Source organism: Callithrix jacchus, chromosome 12, assembly GCF_049354715.1.
Source record: "Callithrix jacchus isolate 240 chromosome 12, calJac240_pri, whole genome shotgun sequence".
Taxonomy (NCBI): domain Eukaryota; kingdom Metazoa; phylum Chordata; class Mammalia; order Primates; family Cebidae; genus Callithrix; species Callithrix jacchus.
This window is the reverse complement of record NC_133513.1, coordinates 52369106-52396904: the sequence shown is the minus strand read 5'-3', so window position 1 is coordinate 52396904 and position 27799 is coordinate 52369106. Positions and strand designations below refer to the sequence as shown.

General features: G+C 50.5%; 1 protein-coding gene and 1 long non-coding RNA gene across 8 annotated transcripts in view; one reads left to right on the top strand and one right to left on the bottom strand.

Moving 5' to 3' along the window:
- DLG5 (discs large MAGUK scaffold protein 5) overlaps nucleotides 1-27799 on the bottom strand; it is a 135924-nt gene that overhangs the window by 24125 nt on the left and 84000 nt on the right. For 6 of the 7 annotated variants that reach the window (XM_035267876.3, XM_078345495.1, XM_078345497.1 and 3 more), the window contains exons 7-20: nucleotides 26755-27067; nucleotides 20106-20290; nucleotides 18304-18429; nucleotides 15309-15441; nucleotides 14766-14893; nucleotides 13935-14110; nucleotides 13459-13562; nucleotides 9230-9322; nucleotides 5859-6875; nucleotides 4658-4781; nucleotides 4090-4234; nucleotides 2554-2666; nucleotides 1788-1877; nucleotides 1334-1484 (exon numbers count right to left, since the gene is read on the bottom strand). In XM_035267876.3, coding sequence (XP_035123767.3) covers nucleotides 1334-1484; nucleotides 1788-1877; nucleotides 2554-2666; nucleotides 4090-4234; nucleotides 4658-4781; nucleotides 5859-6875; nucleotides 9230-9322; nucleotides 13459-13562; nucleotides 13935-14110; nucleotides 14766-14893; nucleotides 15309-15441; nucleotides 18304-18429; nucleotides 20106-20290; nucleotides 26755-27067 — 2898 coding nt within the window. The remainder of the gene's footprint in view (nucleotides 1-1333; nucleotides 1485-1787; nucleotides 1878-2553; nucleotides 2667-4089; nucleotides 4235-4657; nucleotides 4782-5858; nucleotides 6876-9229; nucleotides 9323-13458; nucleotides 13563-13934; nucleotides 14111-14765; nucleotides 14894-15308; nucleotides 15442-18303; nucleotides 18430-20105; nucleotides 20291-26754; nucleotides 27068-27799) is intronic. The other variant, XM_078345500.1, reaches the window with a different exon arrangement.
- LOC118146293 (uncharacterized) overlaps nucleotides 1-27799 on the top strand; it is a 73802-nt gene extending 46003 nt beyond the window's left edge. The window contains exon 2 of the long non-coding RNA XR_004731924.3: nucleotides 1-27799. This exon is cut by the window's left edge and continues 36694 nt beyond it. This is a non-coding gene — a long non-coding RNA (uncharacterized LOC118146293).

The following is a 27799-nucleotide window of genomic DNA, read 5'->3' as shown; positions in this document are numbered from 1 at the left end:
TGCATGTTCCACATGGTAAGAGCTCCATCAGCATTTCTGATGAGGTACATCCGATTCCCCTACTGGGGCCAGGCCTCTGTGTTTTGGTGTCCTTTCATTACCCCTCAGGTTCTCTGGTTTCTTGCCCTTTAAGTTCAGACTTTCAAGTCAAACATAAGATTTTCTCTGGCTGGGCCCAGTGGCTCATGCCTGTAATCCCAACACTTTGGGAGACCAAGGTGCATGACCTGAAGTCAGGAATTTGAGATCAGGCTGACCAACGTGGTAAAATCTCGTATCTGAAAATACAAAAATTAGCTGGGCATGGTAGTAGGTGCCCATAATCCCAGTTCTCGGGAGGCTGAGGTAGGAGAATCACTTGAACCCAGGAGGTTGTGAGCTAAGACTACACCACTGCACTCCAGCCCAGGCAACAGAGCAAGACTCCATCTCCAAAAAAAATATTTTTCTCAACATAGGGCCCACCCCACAGGGGTCCCTACTGAGGCTTATAGCTACAGAGGCCTCAGCTTTCTGAATTCAAATGAACAAGAGTAGCTGTGTTTCTTTCGGTGATTAAATAAAGGTGAGTTTAAGTTTCATCAGAGCTCTGTAAGATCTACGATCTAGACAGAAGCTATTAAATATAAACACTCTGTTCCATCTAGGGGAACAGAGAGGCAGGAGGTGTGTGTAGAGTGCACAGGGGTGACGTACTTCATGGAGGAGGTGCCTCTGGACAGACAGCAAGCCTACAGTCAACCTGAAACCTAAGCAAAGACGGGCCTGCATTCTAAAATGAACCACTAAAGAGCTAGGCTGCACATTTATGCTTTCTGGGCTTTCTTCCTAGGCATATTTTATTTCATAACAAAAAACTTCAAGTGAGAGGGAAAACCACAGGGTAAGAATAAGTCCAGGTGCCAGTGGCTAACCAGGCTGCGGCCATAGGCCCGTCACTCCAACGTCTGAACCCAGTTTCCTCAACTGTGAAGTGGGGGTAATAACAACACTCACAGGGTCCCTGGAAGGATCTCGTGACTTAGTCACATGTAAAGTGCTTGAACAAGGGCCCAGGAAGGTGTACGTGGTGTCACGATGACATGATCACCGTCAGGTGGTTACCAGCACCATTTACTATAAGCGAACCCCACTCCCTGACTTGCTACTCACACATGCCTCACGTCCCTGTATCCAGTGTCCCATGGCACCTGTTGGTGACACCAGTGAATGCTGGGATACCCAAGCTGCTCCTGCTGCTTCTACTAAGCCCCTTCCCTGCAGAGCCTGGGCCCGCCACTGGGATGCACTGTCCACCGGTTTACCCACGCCACTGATGCCCAGCCATGCTCACCTGTCTTTTCTCCGCTCCCCGAGGGATGCAGGGTTGACAGCGATTCTGGGCAATGTGGAGGCTGAGGTCTGGGACTGGCTACAAGAGGACAGGGTGTCGATGTTCAGGGGTGACTGCGGAGGAGTGCTGCATTCAGAATGTGACAGTGAACCTGCAGAGAGAAGCGTGTAATGCTGGCGTGAACTCCCATCTCCCTTCCCCACAGCCAAGACAGAAAGGCAGATGTGATCCAAACACAAAGCTCTATCCCCACTGCATTACATGGCCTGGAGCTCAGGTGCTGGGCTCTGCGTTGCCCCCATCCCCCCACATCGCCAGGCCCACTGCTGGGCTCAACCAACTTTTACTGATTGACTGAGACAATTATGAAGTTCTCAGCTAAGCCCAGAGACTCCACCGTGAGGAGTCAGACCACAGGAAAAGCAGGAGAGATGGGATGCCGAGAAGTCCTTACCTCTATCGGAGCCCACAACAGACCGCGGGTATCTTGGGGTTGATGGGATTTTAATGCGTTCCGCCTTGAACTGCAAGTTACTCGAAGAACCTATTGTTCCGCAAGGCAACAAAACTTCAGGCCTCGACATTAACCACCACCCTGTCCTCCCTCTCCACCAGGCTACCACTCAGGATGACAAACGCAAAGCTGGGCCCTGCTATTATTCTCGAGGGAGCCCTGATGAGGAACAGTCAAGAAAAGCAGACGCTTAACATTTACCTCAATAAACTGTGCAGGCCCAGACTGCTCCAGAACAGGAGCACACAAGTCTCACTTCCAGCCATGGAAGAGCAACCTAAGTGACACAGCAGCTGCTCCATCTTTTCTCCCCAGCACCAGAGCTCCCCTAAGACCTCCATGGGCTACCTGTCCACCTCTACTCTGGGGTTTACTTTCCATACAAAAATGTATAAACAGCCATACAAAATAGCCAGAATGAGACTGACAACCTCAGGCACAGGGAGCAAGGCTCCTAGCTGAGGGGTCACCTGAATGACCACACAGCCCCTGCAGAAAGCGGAAGGCAAAAGCAATGGCTCTGACAGCAGCACACGCATGGCTGGCCCATGAAGGCAGCAGCCCTTCCCAGAGGGAACTGAGCTCAGTCCCAGGAGGAGATAGGGGCTCATGTGGGGAGGCCACCCGCAGATCTGGGCATTAGGACGCAGGCAGAGATGAAAACTTTGGCACCCACTGCAGTACCAAATCCGAACGGTGCAGTTACCTAGGCGGGCGCTGGAGGGCAGTGAGTTGGACCCGTGGGTGGCTCTCATCTCAGAGTAGTCGCTGCAGGCCCTGTGGCTCAGGTCCAGGCTCAGGCGTCCCTGGTGCTGGACACTGAGTAAAAACAAAAGGTGAGGAGTTCGGGAGAAAGACCAAGAACAGATGTGACCATCCACATCTCTGGGGAGAAACAGACCAGCCAGGTTCCCAAGCGGGCAGAAGGGAGGCCCAGGAGCCACTGATTATCAGCCGAGGATACCAGGCTGCCCTCAGCCACTCCCGGAGGTGGCATCCACCAAGGACCTTCAAGCAGTAGAAAAGGCCATATGCATGTGGCAGGCGGTATCACACCCACTCCAGCCACAGGGTCAGGATCAGGTTCACTAGGAGGAAGCAATGAAAACCACAGGCTCTGCAACCTGGGTGGGCCCAGAGAGCGGGAACCTCTCCTCCCTGGAGGTGGGTAAGGAGGGACAAGATGGGCATGGAGGACTTTGGGGAGGAGACCTACGTGCCTCAATCGGGACAGAGTACCTAGAAAACTGGAGGGCAGAGCAGGGATCGCCCACGTCAGGCTGCCCTGAGGTCAGGCCTCAGCAGCATCTTTTTCTGGCTGTATAATGAGATGACATCTCTTCCCTGCTTAAACTCTCTAGTGATCTACACTGTCCTTAGAATAAAATCCAAACTCTTTATACGGCTGCAGGTCCCACAAGGTTTGTGCCCTGTGACCTCAGACCTCTTCCTGACTCACTGACTCTTTGCCAAGCTCCCACCACTGTGCCTGGGAACCCTGGCTTTGGCACCAATGGCCCTTCTCCCTGGAGGCTCCAGCCTAGGTCTTGTGCAGCTGGCCTCTTTCATCCTTCTGGTCACAGCAGCATCCCCTCTGCCTCAGGGCCCTTCTTGACCACCCACTCTAACTTACCACCCTCTTCCAAGTCACAGCCCAGCCTGTCACCCTGTTTGACTGCCTTCAGAGCCTCTCGGCACCATCTAATATCACTCTATTGACTTGTTTTCTGTCTGCCTCCCACATTTGAATACACCACACCACATGAGCCGGAAGCTAATCTCTTTAGTTCAGCATTGCATCCTCTTATAATTAGGGTAGACCAAGACATGTAGTAGGTACTCAATAAAAATCTGTCAAATGAAAAGTGGCCTAGAGCCAGCCCATCCTCTTATGTATCAGTTTCCTCATCTTGAAGACAGAGACAGTAATAGGACTTAGCCCATGAGGTTGCTGTTGATTCAGTGAAATGATATTCATAAAGGTCTGAGCACAATGCCTGGGACATAGGCACTCAAATATCAGCTGGTATCACTACTGTCCTTTCAGTACCTTTTGAAACCTTGTGCTGATGAGTTAAGAAAGCAACCCTAAGGCTCCCTTTCCCTGCGTTGCTCTAGCCAGCCCCTCACAGCCAGGCAAGGAAGCTCCTCCACTGATGAGCCTCTTTATGCACCTGTGGTTCCATGTCCAGGCAGGCTTGGGAAGCTGGGGTACAGCGAAGCACAGGGTGCCTTTACATACCTGGGATGCAAACCCTGGGGGCCAGCGTCTCGGGCCGCAGGTGGAGAGCTGCAGGGGCCAACCCTGTGGCTGCGCACGGTGTAGATGGGGTTCCGCAGGATGGAGCTCATGGTGGTGCTGGGGGTCACGCTCCGGGGAACAGTGCCTAGAAATGGGCTTGGTGAGAAAAGTCACCCCAAAGTACCCAGCCAGCTCTGGACTTATATAAGCCCTTTCCCTGTATCCTAGGAAGCAGCTACAGTCTTTGGGGAAAAGGACTTGGGAGATGAGTTTTAACCACCAATTCACAATGTGGCTGTGGTTCCTGGCCTGTCTCCATCTGCAAAATGAGGGGAAGTCTCTTTCATGATTCCTATGTCCCAGGTTGCTACGGGGAGGAAGCTCTTTGACAAGCTGACATGTCATGGCTGTAAGACAAACCATCCCAGGGCAGCATTTCCCAGTTCTCTGGACCTCAGGGCTAAAAACACATGGCAGCTCTCTGAAATGCTGCCTCCCCTCTCCCTGGAGACTAGGCAGCCCAAGTCTATACCGATCCTCAGTCCCAGTCCCTGGCTTGCTGACTCACCCACAGACGGCCTGCTAGGGTACAGCGGGGGATTGCTGTGCCGGCTGGAATGCCCGGGTGAGTAAGGGGCCCACTCCTGGAGCTCCGGGGAGAGTTCTCCACTGACCGGGACACACTTCTGTTCCTGCAGAAGCAAGGGCAAGAGTGTCTGCTAGAAAGAGCAGCCAGGTGCAGTGGCTCACACCTGTAATCCCAGCACTGTAGGAGGCCGAGGCGGGCAGATCAACTGAAGTCAGGAGTTCAAGACCACCCTGGCCAACATGGCAAAACCCCATCTCTACTAAAAATACAATAATTAGCTGGGCGTGGTGATGGGTCCCTCCCTGTAATCCCAGCTACTCAGGAGGCTGAGGTAGGAGAATCGCTTGAGCTTGGGAGGCAGAAGTTGCAGTGGCCCGAGACTGCACCACTGTACTCCAGCCTGAGCGACAGAGTGAGACTCCATCTTGAAAAAAACAAAAACGGTGGAGCGCTTGGGCACCTCTACAAGCCAGTTTCTGTACCCCAGGAACCAGCTCCCCGCACTGGGACACGGGAGGAGACAGCTGGAAAGAAGTCTTGCCCATTGATGTTGCCTTACATGGCTGCAAGGGAGCGGCTTTACAGACCCTTCAGAAGAAAACTGCAGAAAATGAATCTGTTCTTTCACATAGAGATCATGTAAAAGGGGAGAATGCACACATGCATCAGGCACGCACGCACACTCTGCCCAATGCACAGGGCTGTGGGAAGCTCTTTGTCCCCAGTGAGCAGTGTGGACTGGTGCCTGGGATGCTGTCCGTAGTCCCCAGACATCTCACCCTTCCAGAAATGATGACAGCACACACAGTCAGGCTGTCCTGCTGCCCACTCGGTCTCACACGTGCCCCCTCATCTCCCTAGCCCTTCAAGGCAAGTCCACGCCCTAGGTTTTATTGTACAAGTTCAAACGCTTCTTGTTTGAAAAAGCAAACCAAATGCTATGCCCAAGAAAGCGTTCCCCTCCTGGCGTCACACTCCCACACCACGTACCTACCTCCTAGCTGGGCTACTTCCCACAGGCATCCCCCTGCTACTCCTTCCTCTTCCTCAACTCCAAGAGCAAAGGCGCCAGGTTAAACAGGAGCCTGGGGACACTGGTGCAGGGCCAATCAGCAGCCCTCCCTCAGCCAACTGCCCCACTCCAGGCTTCCCCTCACCGCACCCTGGGGCTCAGCTCTACCTCCAGGAACTGAGCAGGAATCACTACTGGAGCGAGCTTAGGCCGAAAACTGGGAGCAGACTTTGGCCGGCGACGCTTCTGCCCTAGTTCGTCCGCCTTCTGGGAGGTGAGGTCCTCATCACAGGACTTCTTGGCTGGCAGAAAGGAGGAGTCTCCATCTCCTTCGGGGTAGTAGCTGGAAGCGATGCGGACCCTGGCCTTGCGAGGGGGTGATGCGTGCATGGGCTCCCCAGGGTCCCTGTCAGGCAGGGCACTTGGGGGGCTAGTGGATGGGGAGCTGCCCACCAGAGTGGCCTCTGACTCAGAGCTGGTCTCCAGCCTGTGCTGGAACTTAATGGAGTCACTCCTCCTGGGAGGTTTTGGGGGTGTCAGAGGCCCCATCCTCTTGGAGGACTGGGGAGAGTGAGCAGGCCCAGAGCCTGGAAGCAGGTAGTCTATTTTGGGGGGTGTCTGGGGGCGTTTGAAAGTGTTAGGGTCAAAGATGGACTTTCTTTGCTTTGGCTTCTTATAAACGGAGAGTTTCTCAGGCGCTGCCGTGGAGCTGAGCACGGCCTTGGGCCAGGTCCCGCCGCTGTTGGAGCCTTCAGAGTCCGCCTTGTCCAGGGGGGCCTCCCCCACCCCACAGGGGCCCACCTCTGTCTCAAAGGGAAGCACTGGCCGCCGGCTACGCACGTCCACCAGCCCAAAGCCACGGTCCCCAGAGGCATCTGAGCGGAAGGAGCTCAGGCTACGCTCAGAGGCACTGGGACAGGCCTGGGGGCAGACCTGCAAGGGTCCCCCTGGGAATGGCTTGTGCAGAAAGGAGCTGCTGCCTCCTGGGGGACCTGGCTCCTTCCTGTCTTCCAGCCTGTCCGCATAGAAGATGTCTGTCTGCGTGGAGTTATTGTGCTGTATCAAGTTCCGCTTATTATGAGCCTGGACCTCCGGGCCATGGGCTCGAAAACTCAGCATCTTATCAGAGTCTTTGATATTTTCAAAAATGTTCTGGCCACTCCACGAGGAGCTCTGAGGGAACACCTAGGCAGGGATTGCAGAGGAGTGAGAAAGAGAGAAGGTGAGATGGCAGGACTTGGAGCTACCACTGAAAACTGTCCCCACAGGTAAAGCAATGGTCAGGAATGGGCCACCTGTCCCCTAAAAAAGAGATAGACAGACAGAGACACATGCACACACACAAACACACATGCTTGTCCCTGATGGAGAAGTTCTCTCACGGCCCTGGTCACTCCAAACTTAAAGAGTCGAAATTTCCTTAACTTTGAAAACTTTCTGAAATCACCTAAGCCAGGCACAGTGACTCACACCTGTAATCCCAGCACTTTGGGAAGCTGAGGTGGGTGGATTACATGGTCAGCCTGGCCTATATGGTGAAACCCCGTCTCTACTAAAAATACAAAATGAGCCGGGCATGGTGGCAGGCGCCTATAGTCCCAGCTACTTGGGGGGCTGAGGCAGAATTGCTTGAACCTGGGAGGTAGAGGTTGCAGTGAGCTGATATTGCGCCACTGCACTCCAGCCTGGGTGACAGAGCGAGACTCTGTCACACACACACACACACACACACACACACACAGAGAGAGAGAGAGAGAGAGAGAGAAAATCACCTGCACAATGTCCTGCATATTAAAAAAATATATATTAAACATAAAAGTAAAAATTCATTGTCAAAAATGTATCTCTTGTGGTACACTCAATGAAATATCAATTAGCACTAAAGAGAACTAAAACGATGTGAAGGAATCTTAAGTGTATAACAGTAAGTGAAGAAACCATTCTATATACCCTGTGACTCCAACTCTACGGCATTCTGGAAAACACAAAAGCCTGGAGATAGTAAAAGGATCAGTTGTTGCCAGGGGCTTAGACAAATATGGGGAGCATGTGGAATTTTTAGGGCAGTGAAACTACTGTGTATGATACTATAATGGTGGTACATGTCACCACACATGCATCAAAACTCACAGAAAATACGCCACCAAGACTGAACCTCAATGTAAACCATGCATCATAGTTAATACTAATGCATCATATTGGCTCGCTAATTGTAACACACGTACTAACTACACTAATGCAAAATGTCAAACCTAGGGGAACTTGGGGCCGGGAGTGGGAACGGTGGTGGTGGGATGGCTGAGAGAGTACTAAGAACTCTCTATCAGCCCAACTTTTCTGTCAACATAAAACTGCTTCCATAAAAGTCAATTAATTTAAAAATAGCTAATTTAGAAAACATCTCTTAATAGAAAGTTAGAAAAAATAGGCCCAGCCCATTTCATTAAGAGATGTTTTCTAAATTGGGTCTATTTTTCTAACTTCCTATGATTAATCTTTTCATATATGTAGAAAAGTACAATAAATGTCCATAAAGGTACCATCTAGATTCAATAGTATTTTACTAAATTGTCTTTACTGTCTATATCCGTAACAATACTGCAGAACACTGGAAAGCAAGTTACAAATATCATAACATGTCACTCCCCTTCCTTTTCCTCCCTCCCTCCCTTCCTTTTTTCTTTTTTTTTTTTTGAGATGGAGTTTTACTCTTGTTGTCCAGGCTACAGTGCAGTGGTAAGATCTCAGCTCACTGCAACCTCCGCCTCCCAGGTTCAAGCGATTCTCCTACCTCAGCCTCCCAAGTAGCTGGGATTGTGGGTGTGCGCCACCACACCTATTTTTCTATTTTTGTATTTTTAGTAGAGATGGGGTTTCTCTCCATGTTGGTCAGACTAGTCTTGAATTCCTGACCTCAGGTGATCCGCCTGCCTCAGCCTCCCAAAATGCTGGGATTACAGGCATAAGCCACAGTACCCGGTCCCTTCCTTTCATTTTTGAGACAGGGTCTCACTCTATCACCAAGGCTGGAGTGCAGTGGCATGATCACAGCTCACTGCCACCTCAACCTCCTGGACTTTTTGTATTTTCTGTAGAGGCAGGGTCTCGCTGTGTTGCTGGACTCAAGTGATCCCACTGCCTTGGCCTCCCAAAGTGTTGGGATTATAGGCATGAGCCACCACGCCCAGCCACAACACGTCGCTTCTAACAACTTTAGCTTGTGCCTCCCCATATAAGGCCATTCTCCTGTATAACAACCCAGTGCCATCATCACACCTGGGAAAATTGGCAACAATTCCCTAAGATCATCTAATTATCTGGTCCAGATTCAAATGTACCCAACTGAGCCAACTTGGCCTTGATTGCTGTTTTTTTAATTTCAGACTAGCATCCAGTCAGGGTTCCTGCCCCCACTGCACTCTGTAAATCCCCACCCTGTTCTCAAGGGTCCCATGACCCTGTAAGTAATGTTGACTATGTGGAGTCGGGGCTTTGCCGACACTCCCAACCCTCAGAGCGGAGGCACATGCAGCCCTTACCTTCAGGAGGGACAGAGTCAGGGAGTCCTGGCAGCTCCGCAGCAGAGATTCACATTCATTCAGAGACTTGTTGTCCAGTGCAATGCCATTGATCTAGGGCAGGACAGAGAGCACGTCAGGCCACCAGCAGAGCAGCCTCAGGCCTACCAGGTCAGGGCCTCTGCCCACCTGCCCTCCTGTGCTAGACAGTCACCAAATGCAGTTGACAAAGTCAGGAGCTGGCAAAGGTTAGAGGTCCTCCTAGTGAGGCCCAAGGAGTCTGGATAAGGGCCTTCTAAGGTAGAGGAATACAAGAGCCTTCACAGCAGGCTAGGGGAGGAGCATGTCCTTCTGGGACCAGAACACTGAGGATCTGGGGGAATATCTTGGCCCTACTGTGCCCTGACACATGGTACAGGACTTCCCAGCTCCTTGCCTCCACAGGAAATGGAAGATAAACACATGCATACACCTTGGGAGAGCAGGGGACTAAAAACAAGACCATGGGTAGAAAAGGCCTTGTAGAGAAAGCACCCCATCAAGTGGAGTCCTGCGATTGTTCACAAAGAACCTCTCAACCCTGCTCCCGGAATCTCTGCCCACATCCCTCACAGCTATGTGCAGACCTTCTTAAGAAGTCTGTGGTGAATGACTAAACTGTAATATACCCGCACCACAGAACACTGGTCAGCAATGAAAAGGAACAAGCGGCCAGGACACGCAGCCTCTTGGGTGGATCTCGCAGGCATGGTGCGGAGTGAAAACAGCCAAGCTCCCAAGGTCACATACTATATGATTCTATGTTGGTGACATTCTCAAAAGGACAACATCACAAAGAGGGAGAACTCATCAGCTGCCAGGGGGCAGGGATGGAAGGGAGCAGGGGGTATGACTACAAAGGGGGAGTGGGACAGACCTCAGTGCTGATGGAATAGCTATGTATCTTCACTGTGGTGGTGGTTACACAGAACAACGTGTTAAACCATACACACACACACACACACACACACACACACACACACACAGAGTGCCAATGTCAATATGCTGATATTACACTTACACAAGGTGCAACCACAAGGGGAAGTGGGGAGAAGAGTACATAGGACCCCCCTTTAGCATCTCTGCAGCTTCCTATAATCTACAATCATTTTAGTCAAGTTTTCTTTTTAAAATATCTGCAGAGTGATTATCTTCAAGTAGTACATTAATTTGTGTTTTTTTCCTTATATCCCCATTTTAAAAATTTTCATAGTGGCCATATTGCTTTTCCACTCTGCCTCCACTGCTCTCTGTAAATCTCCACCCTGTTCTCAAGGATCCCATGACTCCAAGGTGTAGTATGGCTACCTGGAGCTGGCGCTTTGCCCACAGTCCTGACCATAAGAGCAGAGCCATCTGAAAAACACTGGCAAAGATGTGAGGCAGTGAGTTCCCCTTCCACACACACTGCAGGGAGGACTGAAAAAGCCATGATCTTTTTGGAGCACAGGGGGAAGATTTCATTGGATGTAAAACATTCATGCCCTCTGACCCAGCAAACCCCAACCCTAGGAATATACCCCAGGGCACACTCCTGGGTCTCTAGGTGGCATGCCAGTGGCCATGCAGCATGACACAGATGTAAGTAAAGGCAGAGATGCTCAGACTATCCCTTGGGAGGGACTGGTCAACAGCTTGGGCTGCTGCCACTAAGGAATGACATGCAGTTATGGAAATGACCTAGGCAGATCTAAAGATGTGAATACAGGCTGACGGTGGCTCACGCCTGTAATCCCAGCACTTTGGGAAGCTGAGGGCAGATCATCTGAGGTCAGGAGTACGAGACCAGCCTGGGCAGCATGGTGAAACCCTGTCTCTACTAAAAATACAAAAAAATTAGCAGGGTGTGGTGGCATATGTCTGTAATCCCAGCTGCTCAGGTGGCTGAGGCAGGAGAATTGCTTGGACCTGGGAGGCAGAGGTTGCAGTGAGCCGAGATCGTGCCACTGCATTCCAGCTGGGCAATAGAGTGATACTCTATCTCAAACAAAAATAAAAAGATATGCATATGGAAGGACCTGCAGGACATGCAGCTAAAATCTAGCTGGGCGTGGTGGCTCATGCCAGTAATCCCAGTACTTTAAGAGGCCAAGGCAGGTGATCACCTGAGGTCAGGAGTTTGAAACCAGCCTGGCCAACATGGTGAAACCCTATCTTTACTAAAAAATGCCTATAATCTCAGCTACTTGGGAGGCTGAAGCAGGAGAATGGCTTGAACATGGGAAGCGGAGGCTGCAATGAGCCGAGATCGCACCATTGCACTCCAGCCTGGGTGGCAAAGCGATACTCTGTCTTAAAAAATAGTAAGAAAAATGAAAACAAAAAGCAAGATGAGCAACTGAGTATATTATAATCCCATCCAGGTTACCCCAAACCCCCAAAAATGTGTGAGATGTCCATGTTTTGAAAGTTTCTAGGACATAATATAATAAACTGTTAACAGTAATTGCCATCAGGGTGGGAAGTAGTAGACAAGGGGTCTAGCCAGAGGAAGAGTTAGTGTCACTATTTGCCTTTTGTATTACTGGAATTTTGTACATATGCCATGAAAAAGTGGCATTTTCAGTTTTATTTTTTATTTATGTACTTTAAGACAGGAGTTTTGCTCTGTGGCCCAGGCTGGAGGGCAGTGGTGTGATCTCGACTTACTGCAACCTCCGTCTCCTAGGTTCAAGCGATTCTCCTGTCTCACCCTCCCAAGGTGCTGGGATTACAGGTGCCCACCACCATGCCCAGCTAATTTTTGTATTTTTAGTAGAGACAGGGTATCACCATGTTGGCCAGGCTGGTCTTGAACTCCTGACCACAGGTGATCCACCTGCCTTGGCCTCCCAAGGTGCAGGGATTACAGGCGTGAGGCACCACACCCCGCTGGCATTTATTTTAAAAGGTTAGTTAGAAGTATTAAGTTTGCATGTCCTATGATTCAGCAGTCTCACAGCATTTGTAGCTTAGCCCCAGAGCTACCATTAGGTGTCTCCAAAGTGGCTGTGCACACAGGTGAAGCTCACTGCAGGACTGTTTGCAACTGCCGACCCTGAAAACAACTTCTAAGTCCATCAATAGGGGGATAATTTAAACTATACATAATTACACAACAGAATACCATAAGGTGGGTAACATTAGCCAGGCTGGACTTAGAAAGATGTCAACATAATAGGATGCAAATTGCAGATCCCATTATTGTACATAAATAGCAAAACTATCCATAGATAGATTTCTAGGGGCACTTATGGTTTGGGCTGGGTGCTTATCTTCCAAATGGGGGCAGTGACAATCTCCAGGAGCAGAACTAAAAGGGGAAGAGAGGGACTGTCACTTTTCACTTTACGTATTTTTGCATTGCTTGGCTATTTTACAACAAATAGGACTTACTTTGGTAACAAACAAAATTAAAAATAGGTATTACAGTTAGTTAAAAAAAAATGTTGGGGGTTTAAAAGTCACAACACAATGATTTCAATTTTTTAAAATTGTCCTTAATAAACATTCATAAGAATGTTAAATGTAAGAGAACAAACTACATTTAAAATGTTAATAAAGCTGGGTGAAGTGGCTCACACGTGTAATCCTAGCACTTTGGGAGGCCAAGGCAGGCAAATCACCTGAGGTTGGGAGTTCGAGACCAGCCTGGCCAACAAGGTGAAACCCTGTCTCTACCAAAAGTACAAAATTAGCCAGGTGTTATGGTGCACTGCCTGTAATTCCAGGTACTCAGGAGACTGAGGCTAGAGAAGCACTTGAACACAGAAGGAAGAGGTTGCAGTGAGCCAGGATTGCATCACTGCACTCTAACCTGGGTGACAGAGCGAGACTCCATTTCAAAAAAAAAAAAGTTAATAAAGGTTATCTACAACTGGTAGATAACCTTTGCAAGTGATTCTTATTTCCCTCCTAAATGGAAGTTGCAATAAGCCGGGATTGCTTCACTGCACTCCAACCTGGGCGACAGAGTAAGACAGAGAAAGGTTATTTACAAGTGGTAGCAACGCAAGTGATTCTTACTTCCCTCCTAGACCTTTTCTTTATTTACTAACTTTCTACAGTAAATAGAAACATACCGTCATGAAACCTATTTTTAAATGTTCACATGGTACAATGCCCAGAACAAGGAGAATATAAAAACTTTGCTCATTACTTCTTGCTCAAACCTCACAAATGTAAACTGTCTATGCACAGCAGATGACCCTGGCTCCCACCTTGAGACTTACCGCGACAATTCTGTCTCCCACAGCAAGTGACCCTTCTTTTGCGGCAGGGCTTCCGGGCAGCACGGCAGCAGCGTACACTCCATTCTCCAGACTGATGCCACTGTCTGCAAGCCACAGGAGGTCACTGGGTAGCCCCTGTCCTTGCTGCCCAGCCCCGGTTGCCCTACCTTATCTTTGTTACCATCTTCTTATAAAAGAGGACATCAGTCGGCTGCGTCCTGTCTACCCCCACACCCTGCCCTGGTCCCATCAATCAGGGGTTCAGTCACATCTGGCCCCCTAATGAATCAAACACTCAGAAAGCAAGACTCAGGGCCCAGACAACCTCCTGCCAGGAAAGCACATGGGCTACATTTAAATGGCAGTGGCCCCTCATCCCTATGAATGAGATGCTCTAAAGGACAACTCCGGCCCCTGTCCACAAAAAAAGGGCCCCTGCCTCATGAGGAACTCTGCCATGTCTACAGGCCCGCTACCTTTCTGTCCACTGAGGTTGATGTGCAGTGGCGTCACCACCTTCCCACCCAGGGACTTCCTCCGCCGCACAACCATGTTGATGGCCCCCTCCCCATTGAGGAGCGCCTTGATGGCCTGCTTCTTGTCCTTGTTGATGAGGTCCACATCGTTGATTCGCAGCAGCCAGTCATTGACCCTGAGAAGGGACACAGACAGGTCAGCACCCACACAGGCTGGGGACTAGCGGTTAGCCGCCCACTGCTCCCATTCAGGGGGCTGACTGCCAAAGAGTGAGTGCCCCACATACATGCTCAGAAAATCTCTTCCAGGAGTGCAGAGTGGTGAAATCTGCAGATGCTGAGGTTAGACAGCCTGGGTTCAAAGCCTGGCTCTACCACTTATTAGCTGTATGAACTAGCCCCTCCAGGTTGTGTCCTCAAGTGTGGGCAATAAACACACCTATCTTGTAGGGTTATAAAGATTAATCAATCAATTTATAAAGTGCTTAAACCAGCACTCAGCAAATAGCACTGTATAAGTGTTAGCTATTTTATCATCATGACTATTTTACTGAATGAGCATGCCATGCACATCCTGGGCTCTCACACATATCCCCTGAGCACTTTCCCATCCAAAGAAGCAAAAGACAGCACCTGGTAACTGGAAAAAAATCAAATTCAGAGGCAACTGAGAAGCAGTTTCTTTATGGAGCAGTATTAGTTGGTGAGACTGCAGGCCTGTGAGTCTGAGGCTGGAAACGTTCACCTAAGTGCTACCTGGCTCTCTTCGGGTCCTCTGCACTGGGGAGAAGGGCCCCACCTTTCCTCCAGAGCCTGCACCTCAACTCTTACCTTAAACGGCCATCAGCAATGCTTCCTTTGTCCACTTTAGTGACAAATATGCCACAGTCCCCCGGGAAACAAGGCTCATTCACACCTTCTGCCATATCAAACCCAAGTGCCTTCAAGTCAATATCCTCCTGTAAAAACAGCAGGATTAGCAGTAGCAGCATACTTCACAAAGCAGTGACAGAGGCCGTTGGCTCTTCAGCCCCCAAGCTGCGCACTCAAATGTGGGGAACCATCCCTTTACCTCATCTGATGAGACACTCCATCCCCAGGATGGAAACCTATGTGTACCTGCAACTTGCCATTTCTGACCACTACAGACAGACATCCCTGTCAGCTTCCCCACAGCACCGTACCCTTCCCTGGCTGCAACCCAGTCTAAACAGCTGCTGGGAAAGGATGCCTTCGCACTCCTGCGGGGGAAAGGAGACCCTCCAAACTTGGAGCAGTGAAACTGGGGGATACTGCAAGAGGGCCATCGTCTCCTCCCTCATCCAAGGTTTTCACGTCAAGGAGAGCGGGAGAAGGACCATCGGGGCAGCTTACCGTCTCCCTCTCGAACTCTACAACTTCAGTTTCCCACTCCATGGAATCCGTGTCAATGGCCGAGTCGTGGGAGCTGTGGGCCATCAGCTGCCGGAACCGGGCCTCCTTTTCCAACTGGGATTCCATCTGCTCTCTGTGAACAGAGAGAGCTATGATGACAGCCCCTTGGGAGGTGAAACCTCCCACTGCCTAACAGCTCTGAACTGAGGCAGGCCATTCGTGAGAGCTAAAACGGGCTCCTTTCCCCCTTGTTTCCCAATAACCCAGAGAGTCAGGTCAAGGCTTCCGGGATATCTGTGAGTTTTCATAGCAATTTTTTAAAAAAGACAAATTATCCCCAAATTTATCTAGAAGTTTAACACAATTAAAATCAAAATGCCAGCTGGGCATGGTTGTGTGTGCCTGTAACCTAGTGTGTGCCCGTAACCCCAGCTACTCGGGAGGCTGAGGCAGGAGAATCACTTGAACCCGGGAGGCAGAGGCTGCAGTGAGCGGAGATCACACCACAAGGCCTCTATCTCAAAAAAATAAAATTAAAAAAAAAAAAATCAAAATGCCAACAAGACTTTTTGTAGACAGAGTTGGCTATTCTAAAATGTTTACAAAAAGGCATCGGAATCGCTAAAACCATTTTGAAAATGACTAAAGTGTGAGGAGACTCTCTACCCAACTTAAGACTTAGCATACAGCTACAGCAATCAAGACTGTGTGTTGCTGTCAGGGAGACAGACGCACAGGTCTCCAAAACAGAACAAGGAACCTAGGAATGCCCCAGGTTACCAAAGGTGCATAAGTCAACAGAGGAAGGACAGCCTCCAACTAATGATGCTGGAGCGACTGCACATCCATGGCCAAAAAAATGAATCTCAACCCAAAGCCCTTAACCTCAGATAACTATATCACAAACTGAAATGCAAACTGACAGAAAAAGCAACAGAAATACCATTTAAATAGTTATATTAGGATGAAGATATAGTTCTTAACATTTCCTTCAGTGCCATTGTTATAATTTTTAAAAAATGTTCACTGATGACTGGACACGATGGCTCATGCCTGTAATCCCAGCACTCTGGGAGGCTAAGGTGGGTGGATCACTTGATACCAGGAGTTCGAGACCAGCCTGGCCAACATGGCAAAACCCCTATCTACTAAAAATACAAAAATTAGCTGGGTGTGGTGGCAGGCACCTGTAATCTCAGCAACTTAGGAGGCTGAGGCACAAGAATCACTTGAACCAGAAGGCAGAGGTTGCAGTGAGCCAAGACCATACCACTGCACTCCAGCTTGGGCAACAGAGTGAAACTGTCTTTAAAAAAAAAAAAAAAAAATAGATTTCACTTCAACAAAATTAAAAATGTTAGCTCTGAGAAAAACCCAGTAAAGAGGATGTGAAAGAGAGACTCGGAAGCCTTGTTACATCCTCAGGTGATTTGCTTGTGACACCCTTCCTGAAATCTGGGCCCAGGCTGCCTTGCCAGCTCATGAACACTGCCCACCGGGCTCCTGACCTACTTGTGTTTCCTGCTCCAGCAGACAGGCTCCAGAGCCACACCTTTGCCTAGGCTGTGCTCTCCCCAGCCAGCTCTAGAGCATCACTCAGCCTCCAGGGCAGAGCTCTAATGTCTTCCAACGCTGCCCCATACCCTCCCCAGGCCAGTGCAATCCAAGCTCAGCCTTCAATGCTCCCCATACCCCTCTCATCTGGCATCACCAGAGAGTACCTGAGGCTTCCTGGGCAGCAACACAGACTCCCTCACCAGCATCCTGCCAGTTAGAGAACTTAGCAAACAGGAGGCACAAATGGAAACATGCTAAATGAACACACAATCTGAACGCACAAGCTTCAGGCAACTGTGGCCCAATCAAGAGGCAAAATGTCCCATGTTCACGACCCAGACGTTCTAGACTTTTCCTTCAAAGAGAATTCCTTGATTCTATCACATTGCTAGACCCAAGACGGTCCCTGCGAAGAGTCTTGCCTTGCCTCTTAGCCCCGAAAATATTCCTGAGAGCACCCAAGCTCCAGAGAGTCTGAGTTTTTATAGAATAAATGGAGGTCTTTGTCTTATTAGGAGATTTACTGAATGGGAAAGAAGGGAAGCTGTCACTCCCTTCTGAAAGGCATTGCTTGAGTGTGTAAGGCTTGCACACTTGCATTCACACACAAGTTCCTCACTGCCCCCTCACCACACTAACAGCGAGGGAAATGTCAAACAATGGACAGAGAGCCATGGCTTGCCAACTAGATTTGGGTTCTAGACCATGGCCTGCTGGGCTCTGCCAATTTCTTTGCTTAAACCCTGATCTTTGTATTTTAATGCACTACTAGAGGCCCCTGAGTATTATTAAATGACACCCTGGGAAGCTGCTGTAACTGAGGGGAGGATGTCTCATACCCCAAACAGTCTTCTAAATGGGCATCCAAATAACACAGGCAAAACAGACTGCTGGATGAAGGTTGCAATTGCCTTTAAAACTCTAAATCACAATCTGTTGCCATTTTACTGATTTACATACTTGTCTCTTAGTTGGACCTGACCTTGGTCTGTGTCTTTTCCTGTGCACTGTGAGGCCATGAGGTAAGGGACTTGGTATGCCTGTCAGTGCCATTTCTCCAATGTCTCTAATGGAGGCTGGCCCATACAGAGCAGGTACTTGAAAAATCTCACTGAGTGAGCGAGTGAGTGCATGAGTAGGGGAATGAATTAGTAGCAAACACACACATGCCTGCCCCAAATGGAGTACCTGGGAACAGGGCCCTCCCTTCCTAGTGCCTTGTGTCTAAGAATTTCTAATTCATTCAACATGGAGATGACATTCGAACCTATTCTACAGACTGACAGAGTAAGGCAGAGTGAAGAAAAGGGACAGACGGCCAGCTCGACACAATGAGGAGGCCCAGGTCAATGCACTCAGCATTGCCTTGCCCTGAAGGGAGAGGGGCCCTGGGCTCCCAGATGCACGCCCACTCCAGCAGGTGCCCGCCCGAGCCTACTTGAGTTCCTTCAGCTCACGGCTGACATCATTCTTCTGCTTGCGGGTGTCATCCAGGCTGCGCAGGGCCTCGGCCAGCTCGCTCACTGCACGGTCCCGCTCCCGCCTCAGGTTGTCACACAGTGTCCTGGTGGAAAAACCAGAGAACAAGGTCACCTCAAGGGGCAGGGGGAAGGGGGCTCCTGGTCTGCAGCGGATGGCCTGGCTGTCCTACTCCAAACACCTGCCAACACCGGCCCCAACCCCAGATGCATAGGACCACTTGGGAGTCTGGGGTAAGACCAACGAGGCCAGCCTCAGTGCATGACAGAGGGAATGTGGAGGACCTGGGCAGGGAAGAGACAGCCCCCATAGTCACTTGTCAACAAGTGTCAGGTTCCCAATGCTCCGTTTCACCCTCAAGGTGCCTGGAGTTAAGGACTACTCTCTGCACACTCTTACTGTTCTAACGCCAGCTCTGGGGGTCGGGGGGTGACTCTCCTCTGCATGAAGCTCCCCCTGCCTGCCTGCAGGGCTGTGCTCCAGCACTATCACATGTCTCATCTACCCACAGGCAGGGCTTTCTAGAGCAACTAGAACGGGAGCCCCTTCAGAGAGCAGCCAGTCCTCATGCATCTCTGTCTCTGAGCTCTGTGCAGGTGCAAAGTACAAGCTTGGCGAGACTCTATGAAAGAGGACCCCAAGGAAGTGGGGACAGGTGACCTAGCTGTGAAGAGGCCTGGACTCTGAAAAGGCTCTATCCTTTTCCTCCAGAAAAGGATATATTCCCACCTCTCCACAACCCCAAATCTCCCCCAACCTTACTCAGAGCCTGGCTGAGGACTGCCCCCTGGAGACCACGGTGGATCAGAAGCAGACAGGGAGCAGCCCCTGGGCCTCCCTTCCCTTACACTGGCACCCATCTGTGCTCTCCACTGGCAGGGCCTCACCACCCACCTCGGCCATCCTCATCTCCTGACCAGTCCCCCAGAGACACTGGTCTCTCCCCTGGCCAACCGCAAGGAATCTTTTGGAAAACTCCCAAATACCAAGTCACTATCTCTCCCCACCCCAAACACCACCACCACCACCACCACCACCACAGCCTCTCCTTGTTCTTTCCCAGCCAAGGATCAAGTCCACACTGCTTGGCTTCCCTCTTGAGGCCTCTACATCTGCCCTTGGGAATTTCGCCAACCTGCCCTTCCCATGACTTGCTCCTGCCCTGAGCACACCCCACAGGTCACCTCCATCTACAATATGCTTCCCCTTTTTCCACCTAGAAAAACCCCACTCATGCTTCCAGTTCTAGCTCAAATGCCATGCTCTCTGGGGAGACCTCCAATACCCCAGGGAGCCCTGCATGCCCCCCACAACCCTGGAGCTCACAGTCACACATCTTCCTCCCTCATGTCCTGCCTGACCAAGCCACTCCTAAGGTCTCCTTGTTCCAGGGATCTAAGACCCTGGTACATAGGAGGTGCCTCGTGAATACTGCTGAAAGGATGCATTTTGGATGTGTTCTTATCAGAAGCCCTCAAATAAAAGAGGCCAGCCTTGTGCCCCTTCACAGGGGTCTCATGTGAACACAGCACACACTTGGGACATCTAGGGCTAAGTGAGATGGGAGGGAGAAACATAATGGAAAATTCTAAAACTAAGAGGCAAGGGTGGGGAATCATCTAGGGGTGAGAAAGGAAGAGCCCAGGTTCCTCCTACCTTACCTGGACATACTGCAAATGATTCTGACCCTCCCAACGGACCCTAGTACATCCCCGATCCCAGGGAGACACGAGCCCACGCCAGCTCGAGGGCACCCCATACCGGATGCTATCACGCTCTGCCACGATCTTGTCTCGCTCCTGGAAGGCCCAGTCTCGCCGGCACTTGGCCACATCCGCCTCCTGGAGGGCTTCCTTCAGCTCCTGGCACAGAGCCTTGCACTGCTTTCGAAGGATTTCCACCTCCTTGTTGGCTCTCCCAGCATCCATTGTCACTGTATCTTTGATCTGGTTGGAGCAAGGGGCAGGGAGATGGGGAGGTTGCTGAGCCTCAAGGACTAGGAGTGCCTCCCACCAGTGCAGGGGTAGGGCTGAAGCTCTAGGGAGAGAGATGGGGGGAAATATGGAGCCTATGGCAGCACACCCCCTCTGCACCTATACCCCCAGTGACTACACACCCCACAGCACGGTCCTATTAACTAGCTCCCAGCCCCCACCACGTCTGCGATCCTGGTTTATAATCTGGCATACTGACCTATTTTTAAAAACAAAATACACACCAGTATTCCTGCTGGTAAAGTGTTGTGTACCTCAGTTCATTTAAAAAGCTGAAATCTGGAGCATTTGCATCTTGACAATGTCCCTAGAGAGTTACATGCTCCACTAAAATTTCAAGTCAAACTCTTAGAAGCACTCATATGGAAAGCCCCCTTCACACCTCTATAATCCTTAGAAAACATGAAGAAATGTCAGACGATAAATCGAGTATTTACTGCAAGAATAACAACTCCTCCGGCTCGAAGGCTTTCCAAACACGCAAAACAGAAGCATGACAGCAGAGGCGCTGATGACACTGGGTCCCCACCCGGGGATTCTCCACCCCCAAGTGCTAGGACACAGGAAGACAGGCACGCACAGGAAGAAAGCTTCCGTTCCCTCTACAGAGCATTCTCCAGAGAGCAGGAAACAGCAGCCGCCTCTGCAAAAGCATGTTTAGAAAGATCTCAAGTGTAGAAAACAAGGGAAGAGTATGAAGTTGACAAGAAAACACCTGGAGTCAGTTGATAATTCCCCTCATCTCTCAAAACAGAGGCAGAGGAGCTGAAAAACAATTTGCACAAAAAGGACCGTCAAAACTCCAGGGTGACAGTGCAGTGGCAGGCTTTGCTCAGACCTCATGGTTCCCGTGAGTCATTCAAATCATTTCTGTTTTGATTTTTTTTTTTTTAGCTTTACAAGGTACGCAGCGTTTGTTTAGTTTGCTATTTAAAAATTAAAATCCTTCTGAAATTTTAATTTTAAAAAGAATTATTTGGGGACCGGGTACGGTGGCTCACACCTGTAATCCCAGCACTTTGGGAGGCCAAGGCGGGCGGATCACGTGAGATCAGGAGTTCGAGACCAGCCTGGCCAACAGGGTGGACCCCTGCTTCTACCACAAACACAAAAATTAGCCAGGTGCGGTGGTGTGTGCCTGTGGTCCCAGCTACATGGGAGGCTGAGGCATGAGAATTGCTTGAACTTGGGAGACAGAGATTGCAGCAACACCAGATCGTGCCACTGCACTCCAACCCGGGCAATAGAGGGAGACTCGGTCTCAAAAAAAAAAAAGAAAAAAATTATTTGTATTAATTTACTCAAGAACTTATTTGGCTGGGCACAGTGGCTCACACCTGTAATCCCAGCACTTTGGGAGGCTGAGGTAAGCAGATCGCTTGAGGTTGGGAGTTCAAGACCAGTCTGACCAGCATGGTGAAACCCTGTCTCAAGTAAAAAATACAAAAATTAGCTGGGTATGGTGGCGGCAGCTGCAAACCTAGCTACTTCGGAGGCTGAGGCAAGAGAATAACTTGAACCTGAGAGGTGGAGGTTGCAGTGAGCCGAGATCAACCCATTGCACTCCAGCGTGGGCAACAGAGCAGGACAGCATCTCAAAAAAAAAAAAAAAGAATTTATGACAAATAATCACTTTTTAAAGATTTACATTATACTCGCTGTTTTACAATATATTTATGGATAGTTTTAGAGCTGACACGTGTTACCATGTAGCTTCCCTGAAAGGTTTCTCCATGTGCTGTGGATGAACCTCTAGGAGGGAGGCCCCAGGTGTAGACAGGATGAGAGGCAGCACGGAAGGTAGGTGGCTCCCCCAGCCCACAGCTCCCTTCCGTCCCCTGGGCCCAGCACCATTGCTGGTCTCCAACATGAATTCATCCCCAAAATACTGCTTCCTTATAAAGAACACAAGCCATACTATGGTTAGTTTTAGTGAGAGGAGAGAGGGAAGAGGGGAGAGCGGAATAAGGTACCTTAAAAGAAATGGTAAAATTTGGAAGCCCAGAGGACCCAAGTAACCCACTGATTGATTCTGACTACACTGGTGAGGAACCGCAGGATCTAGAAGTGACTTGCCAGGGCTCCCCATCCTGCAGAGCTGACTCATGATCTAGTACCAGCTCCTCTACTCCAGGCTGCCTCAGCATCAGATATCAGTCTGACTCTGCTCTAAAGCACCACCTGCGGTCTCCTTCTACCTGCGCTGAATGGGCACAGGCATGGGAAGAGATGGGCTGGTCTTCACAAGATACTCGCCCAACCCAGGCATGGGGCCAGTGAGAAAGGCCTATGGGCTGCAACTTAGCTCCAGAGGGCCAGAGCCCACTCCAGGGTCCCAGGGGAGGGTGGGGTCCAGGTGCAGAGCGGTGACCCTGAGCAGATGGCTCTCGGGTGAGGGCACCTGCCTCTGCGTCCTGGGCAGCTTCTCCTGCTGCAGCAGCCCTCTGCCTCTAAGTTCTGGAAAGGCAACTGCTGCCTCACCTTGTCCCCTGGAGCTGTCCAGTCTGTCCACCACAGCTGAGCTCAGCTCAAGCAGGACCTGTAGCTGGATGTGTAACTGCATTCAGGGCAGCAGACAGCAGGAGTGTGTGGCTGTGGCTGGCCAGTGACAGGGCTGCCCTTCTATGGATGGGCCTCGGTCAGCAGGGCCCATCTGGGAAAGTGTGCTGGAAACTGGAAGATCTCTGTGACAGGCAGTGGTGGCCCACTGCTATTGGTGGTGCCAACCTTGACTCCCCAGGGTTCCTCCCTCCTGGGAGCAATGAGCCTTTGCCAGAAAAGGTCAGCTCCTAACCTGAGGCAGGAGGGTGGCCTTGAAGGAGCTCCCGAGGACATCTTCCCTCTAGGATCTGGGAGACAAGAGGCAAGGGCACAGCCAACCTGGCGAAGAGCCTGACAGGCCCCTGGCCTCCCGGTGCTACCATCTGCTCCCTCTTTGCCTCAGCCCACAAAGAAGAACACAGAAGTGGGAGAAGGCATTGAGGAGAAAAGGGGAAAATGGAGAAAGAGGTGCAGATAGAAGACAGAAGTGTACAAGTACAATGCCAGAAATTGAAGCCCTGCCCCCAGGATGAACAGAATGAAGACAGCTCTGCAGTGAGGGAGCTGGACCTGCCAGAAGGCCCCCCACAGCTGACCCCCGACAGGCAGCAGCCAGTGGGGTGGGGGGGTCAATCCCCCAGGGTGCCTCACTACCCACCCCTCCTGGCCTGCTCTTGCGGTGGAGAGTGCTCTCGTACATGAAGCCAGACCAACTTGAGAAGGAACTGAGGATTTCAGCTCTCAGAGCTGCTGGGGCAGCAGTGGGGCTCTCTCGAGCCTGCTGACTCGGAACGAGGCCTGGAAAAGATCCCTGCCTCAGCTGATAGGTGCACTTGATGCCCAGCCAACACCCCCTGCAGAGGCTGGAGACAGGCTCCAGGTTGAAGGGCAGGGCTCGCCTGAGTGCTGGGAGTCAGGCCTGGGTGTCTCATTACAGGACACCGGCACCATGGGGAACTCAGGTGCTCTTTGTACTTTCCTGTGCTTTCTACATTTCTACAAAGAGTCTTCACGATTAACTTCAAAGATCTCAAAACTGGGCCAGGTGCAGTGCCTCCGGCCTGTAATCCTAGTACTTTGGGAGGATCAACTGAAATTAGGAGTTCAAGACTAGTTTGGCCAACATGGTGAAACCCCATCTCTACCAAAAACACAAGTTAGTTGGATGTAGTGGCAGGTGTCTATAATCCCATCTACTCGGGAGGCTGAGGCACAAGGATCGCTGGGAATGGGGGTCAGGCGGCGGAGGCTGCAGTGAGCTGAGATCGTGCCACTTCACTCTAGCCTGGGCAAAAGAGAGAAACTCTATCTCGAAAAAAAGAAAGAAAGTCTCAAAACTCCATCCACGCAGGCTCACTGTCGCTCCCCAGGCATGTGTCTGACATTCTGTGACATTTCAGAGCAGTTACTCAATCGGTCTTTTCCAAGTTTCCTTCTTCATCATTGCGTTTTCCTTATCTGATATTGACCTTTTCCTCCAACAATTATGTGCTTAGACACCAGAACGTGAACATGAGTTCATGGTTTCTCCAGGATGATTACCAAGTTCTAATGCGTTACCTTTCCTTATTAGAAATTTATTCTCCTAACAGACTATTCAAAATTTGCATTGCAGTAAATAGTCCTCTTCACACTGGCTTTTGTCTCAGGGGTCTGGAGAAGTCTTGAGAGTTCCTTACATGAAATTCCCATTACTTGGTTGGCCCATTTTTACCCACAGAAACAGTTTACTGAGGTTAGCCCTAACCCCAATCCCATCTGAGTAGGGAGATGCCCGTCTCAACTCATTGCGGCTTTGCGGAGGCACGATGATGTATTTTCCATATTGCATCTTTTGTTCATCGCAACCACCATTCCATTGTGCAGATGAAGAGACTCAGGCTGGCTGGACGCAGCAGCTCATACCTCTAATCCCAGCACTTTGGGAGGCTGAGGCAGGAGGATCACTTGAGCCTAGGAGTTTGAGACCAGCCTGGGCAACATAGTGAGACTGTATCACCACAAAAAAATTAAGAATTAGCTGGGTGTGGTGGTGCTCACGTATAGTCCCAGCTACTTGGGAGGCTAAGGTGGGAGGATCACTTGAGCCCAAGAGGTCACAATTACAGTGAGCTATGATTGTCCCACTGCACTACAGCCTGGGTGACAGAGTGAGAGGTTGTCTCAATAAGAAAATTAAAAAGATTAAAAATGAAACTAAGGCCCAGAGGCCAGGTGCAGTGGCTCACCAGGCAGTGAATTACACTTGTAATCCCAGTACTTTGTGAGGCCAAGGCAGAGGGATCGCTTGAGTCCAAGAGTTCGAGACTAGAGTGGCCAACATGGCAAAACCACGTCTCTACTAAAAATACAAAAAATTAGCCAGGCATGGTGGTTGGTGCCTGTAATCCCAGCTACTCGGGAGGCTGAGGCATGAGAATTGCTTGAACCTGGGAGGTGGAGGTTGCAGTGAGCTAAGATAGCGTCACTGCACTCCAGCCTGGGTGACAGAACAAGGGAGGGAGTGAGAAAGAGAGGGAGGGAGAGAGAGAGGGAAGGAGGGAAGGAGGGAAGGAGGGAAGGAGGGAAGGAGGGAAGGAAGGAAGGAAGGAAGGAAGGAAGGAAGGAAGGAAGGAAGGAAGGAAGGAAGGAAGGCAGGCAGGAAGGAAGGAAGGAAGGAAGGAAGGAAGGAAGGAAGGAAGGAAGGAAGGCAGGAAGGCAGGAAGGCAGGCAGGCAGGCAGGCAGCAGGCCTAGAGAGGTTCGAGATCACATGACTGAAGAGGGCCCAGCAAGGGGCCTGCATTCCCCACACCCCCTGACACTGCCGGGCCTGAAGACATGTTGATTGAAAGATGTGCTGCTCACCCCTCAGGCATCACCTGCCTCACACTTGGTACAGCAGGACCTAGTAGTAATGATCCAATACACACCACCCCTGCCAATCGGCCTGACCTTCAACACCTTGCTTTTTGCTTCTTATAAACCGCTTATGAAACCTGCATTATAACTGACCTGCAGAGAAAGGCAGAATAGAGTGGCATGAATGTCTGAGAACTATTCTGATAGGAAAAAGAGTCTGCTGTGATCAAGTCTAGAAGCTCTAATCAGAGACACACACGACACAGACTGACGGGAATCTCCACAGGCCCATCCAAGCCCTAGCAGGGCTCAGCTAGACAGGGCCAGGGAGCATGCGCATGAGCAGAGGCTGACAGGAACCAGGCAGAGAATCCACACTGGCCACGCAGGAGTCCAGCTAGGTGGCCCAATACAATGCTATGGAACATCCCAGCCCCACCACCCTGGAGGGGTGGCCCCCGGAGAGCAAGGCTTTAGGAGAAGAGCGTTGGGCTCTGCCTACTAGCACATCTTCCCAACAGGAGCCTGAAATAAGCTTTCAAGAGCAGACTTGATCAGATGCACACTGCCAGTGAAAAGGAGGCCCTGAGGGTGCTCTTCCAGATGCAAGAGGCCTAACGTATCTGTGGCTTTGGGAACTTGGCCTTGGTATCTTGCTTCATAATAAGCAAGTCCTTGAGATATCTGACTTTCAGTATTGATCTGCAATTATGTAGCAATGGGGTTGGGTGTGAGAGTGTCAGTGTGTGTCATCTGACTCTTCCTGGTGTATAAGCTCCAGGCACCCAAGACGGTGTCTGGGCCTCCCTCCCGGCTTGTCCCTTATAATCCAGACTAGAGCTGGGCACTACGCATGAGCTTGGGAGTTACCTGGATGGTGTCTGATAACCCAGCTTGCTTAGGCCTTCAATGAGAAGCCCTTTACTCCAACTCAGAAGGAGGCTTCTAATCTGCACATGTGGACTCTGCACCCCCTCCCCTCTTCCCTGGATGGTGTAGGAGAGGCTGAAAGCCAGCCACCAGCCTGCCCACCTACCTGCCGCAGTGCCTCCATCTCCTCGCTGGCTGCCTTCTTCTCAGAAGTGCTGCTCTTGAGCTTGGACTCAGCCAGCTCCACCTCGGTCTGCAGCTTGTCCAGCTCAGAGATGACCTGGTCACGCTCACTCATGATGAGCTTGTACTCGCTGTACACAGCGTCCCGCTCCTCCCTGTACTTCTCTGACTCCTTCACTGTCTTCACCTGTGTGGTTCTCAGCTCGGTCAGCTCTGACTGCAGCAGCTCCATCTCCCACTGCAGGTCCTTGTTCTGTGCCGTGGCCTTGTTCAGCTCATGGTGGATTGCCTCAAACCTGGCGAGAGAGGCAGCGAGACGTGAGAGGGGCGGGGGCCTGCCCCGTCAGTGCTCGGCTGCACTGCTGCCTCCTGCCAGCTCCGCTGTGCTGGACAGTCAAGTGTGAAGTTTCAAGTGAAGTCACTCTCTCCACCCCCCCAAGAAAGAAAAGTCACGGAGTGCCAGTGCCCCCAGACCTGGAATTTTTCTCAGCCTTTTACAAATGCCAGGAGTTGAACTGAGGACATCATGCCCTCTGCTCCGCTAGAAACAACAGCATATTTCTCCCACAGTCAAGCCGCATTAGTTTTTAAAAATAACAAAAACAAAACAATGCCAGGATAACAGCATATGAGAGATAAGAGGCCTTAATGATCATTTAGTCAAACTGCCTCATTTTACAGATACGAACAGTACAGCCTGTGACAAGGTCACGAAGTTCACTCAAAAAGCAAAGCTTGGTCGTTCCAAGCCAGGGGGCATCTTCCACATGGGCAGCCTGGAAATCAGAGCCATGGCTCAGACCAGCTTTTCTCAGTGTGCTCCTTAGACACAGGTTCTGCTCAGAGCTCCATTACAAAAAAAAAAAAACAACAACAAAAAAAAAAACAAGTATATTCTCAGATAACTTGCTTGGGAAACTCTGCATCTTGGCTCCCTCTTGGAGAGTCTATCTACTGTACACCACCACACTGAAGGCTCTGACAAGTCCTGCAGCAGAGACATCTGTCTAGGTTTAACCTGGCAATGC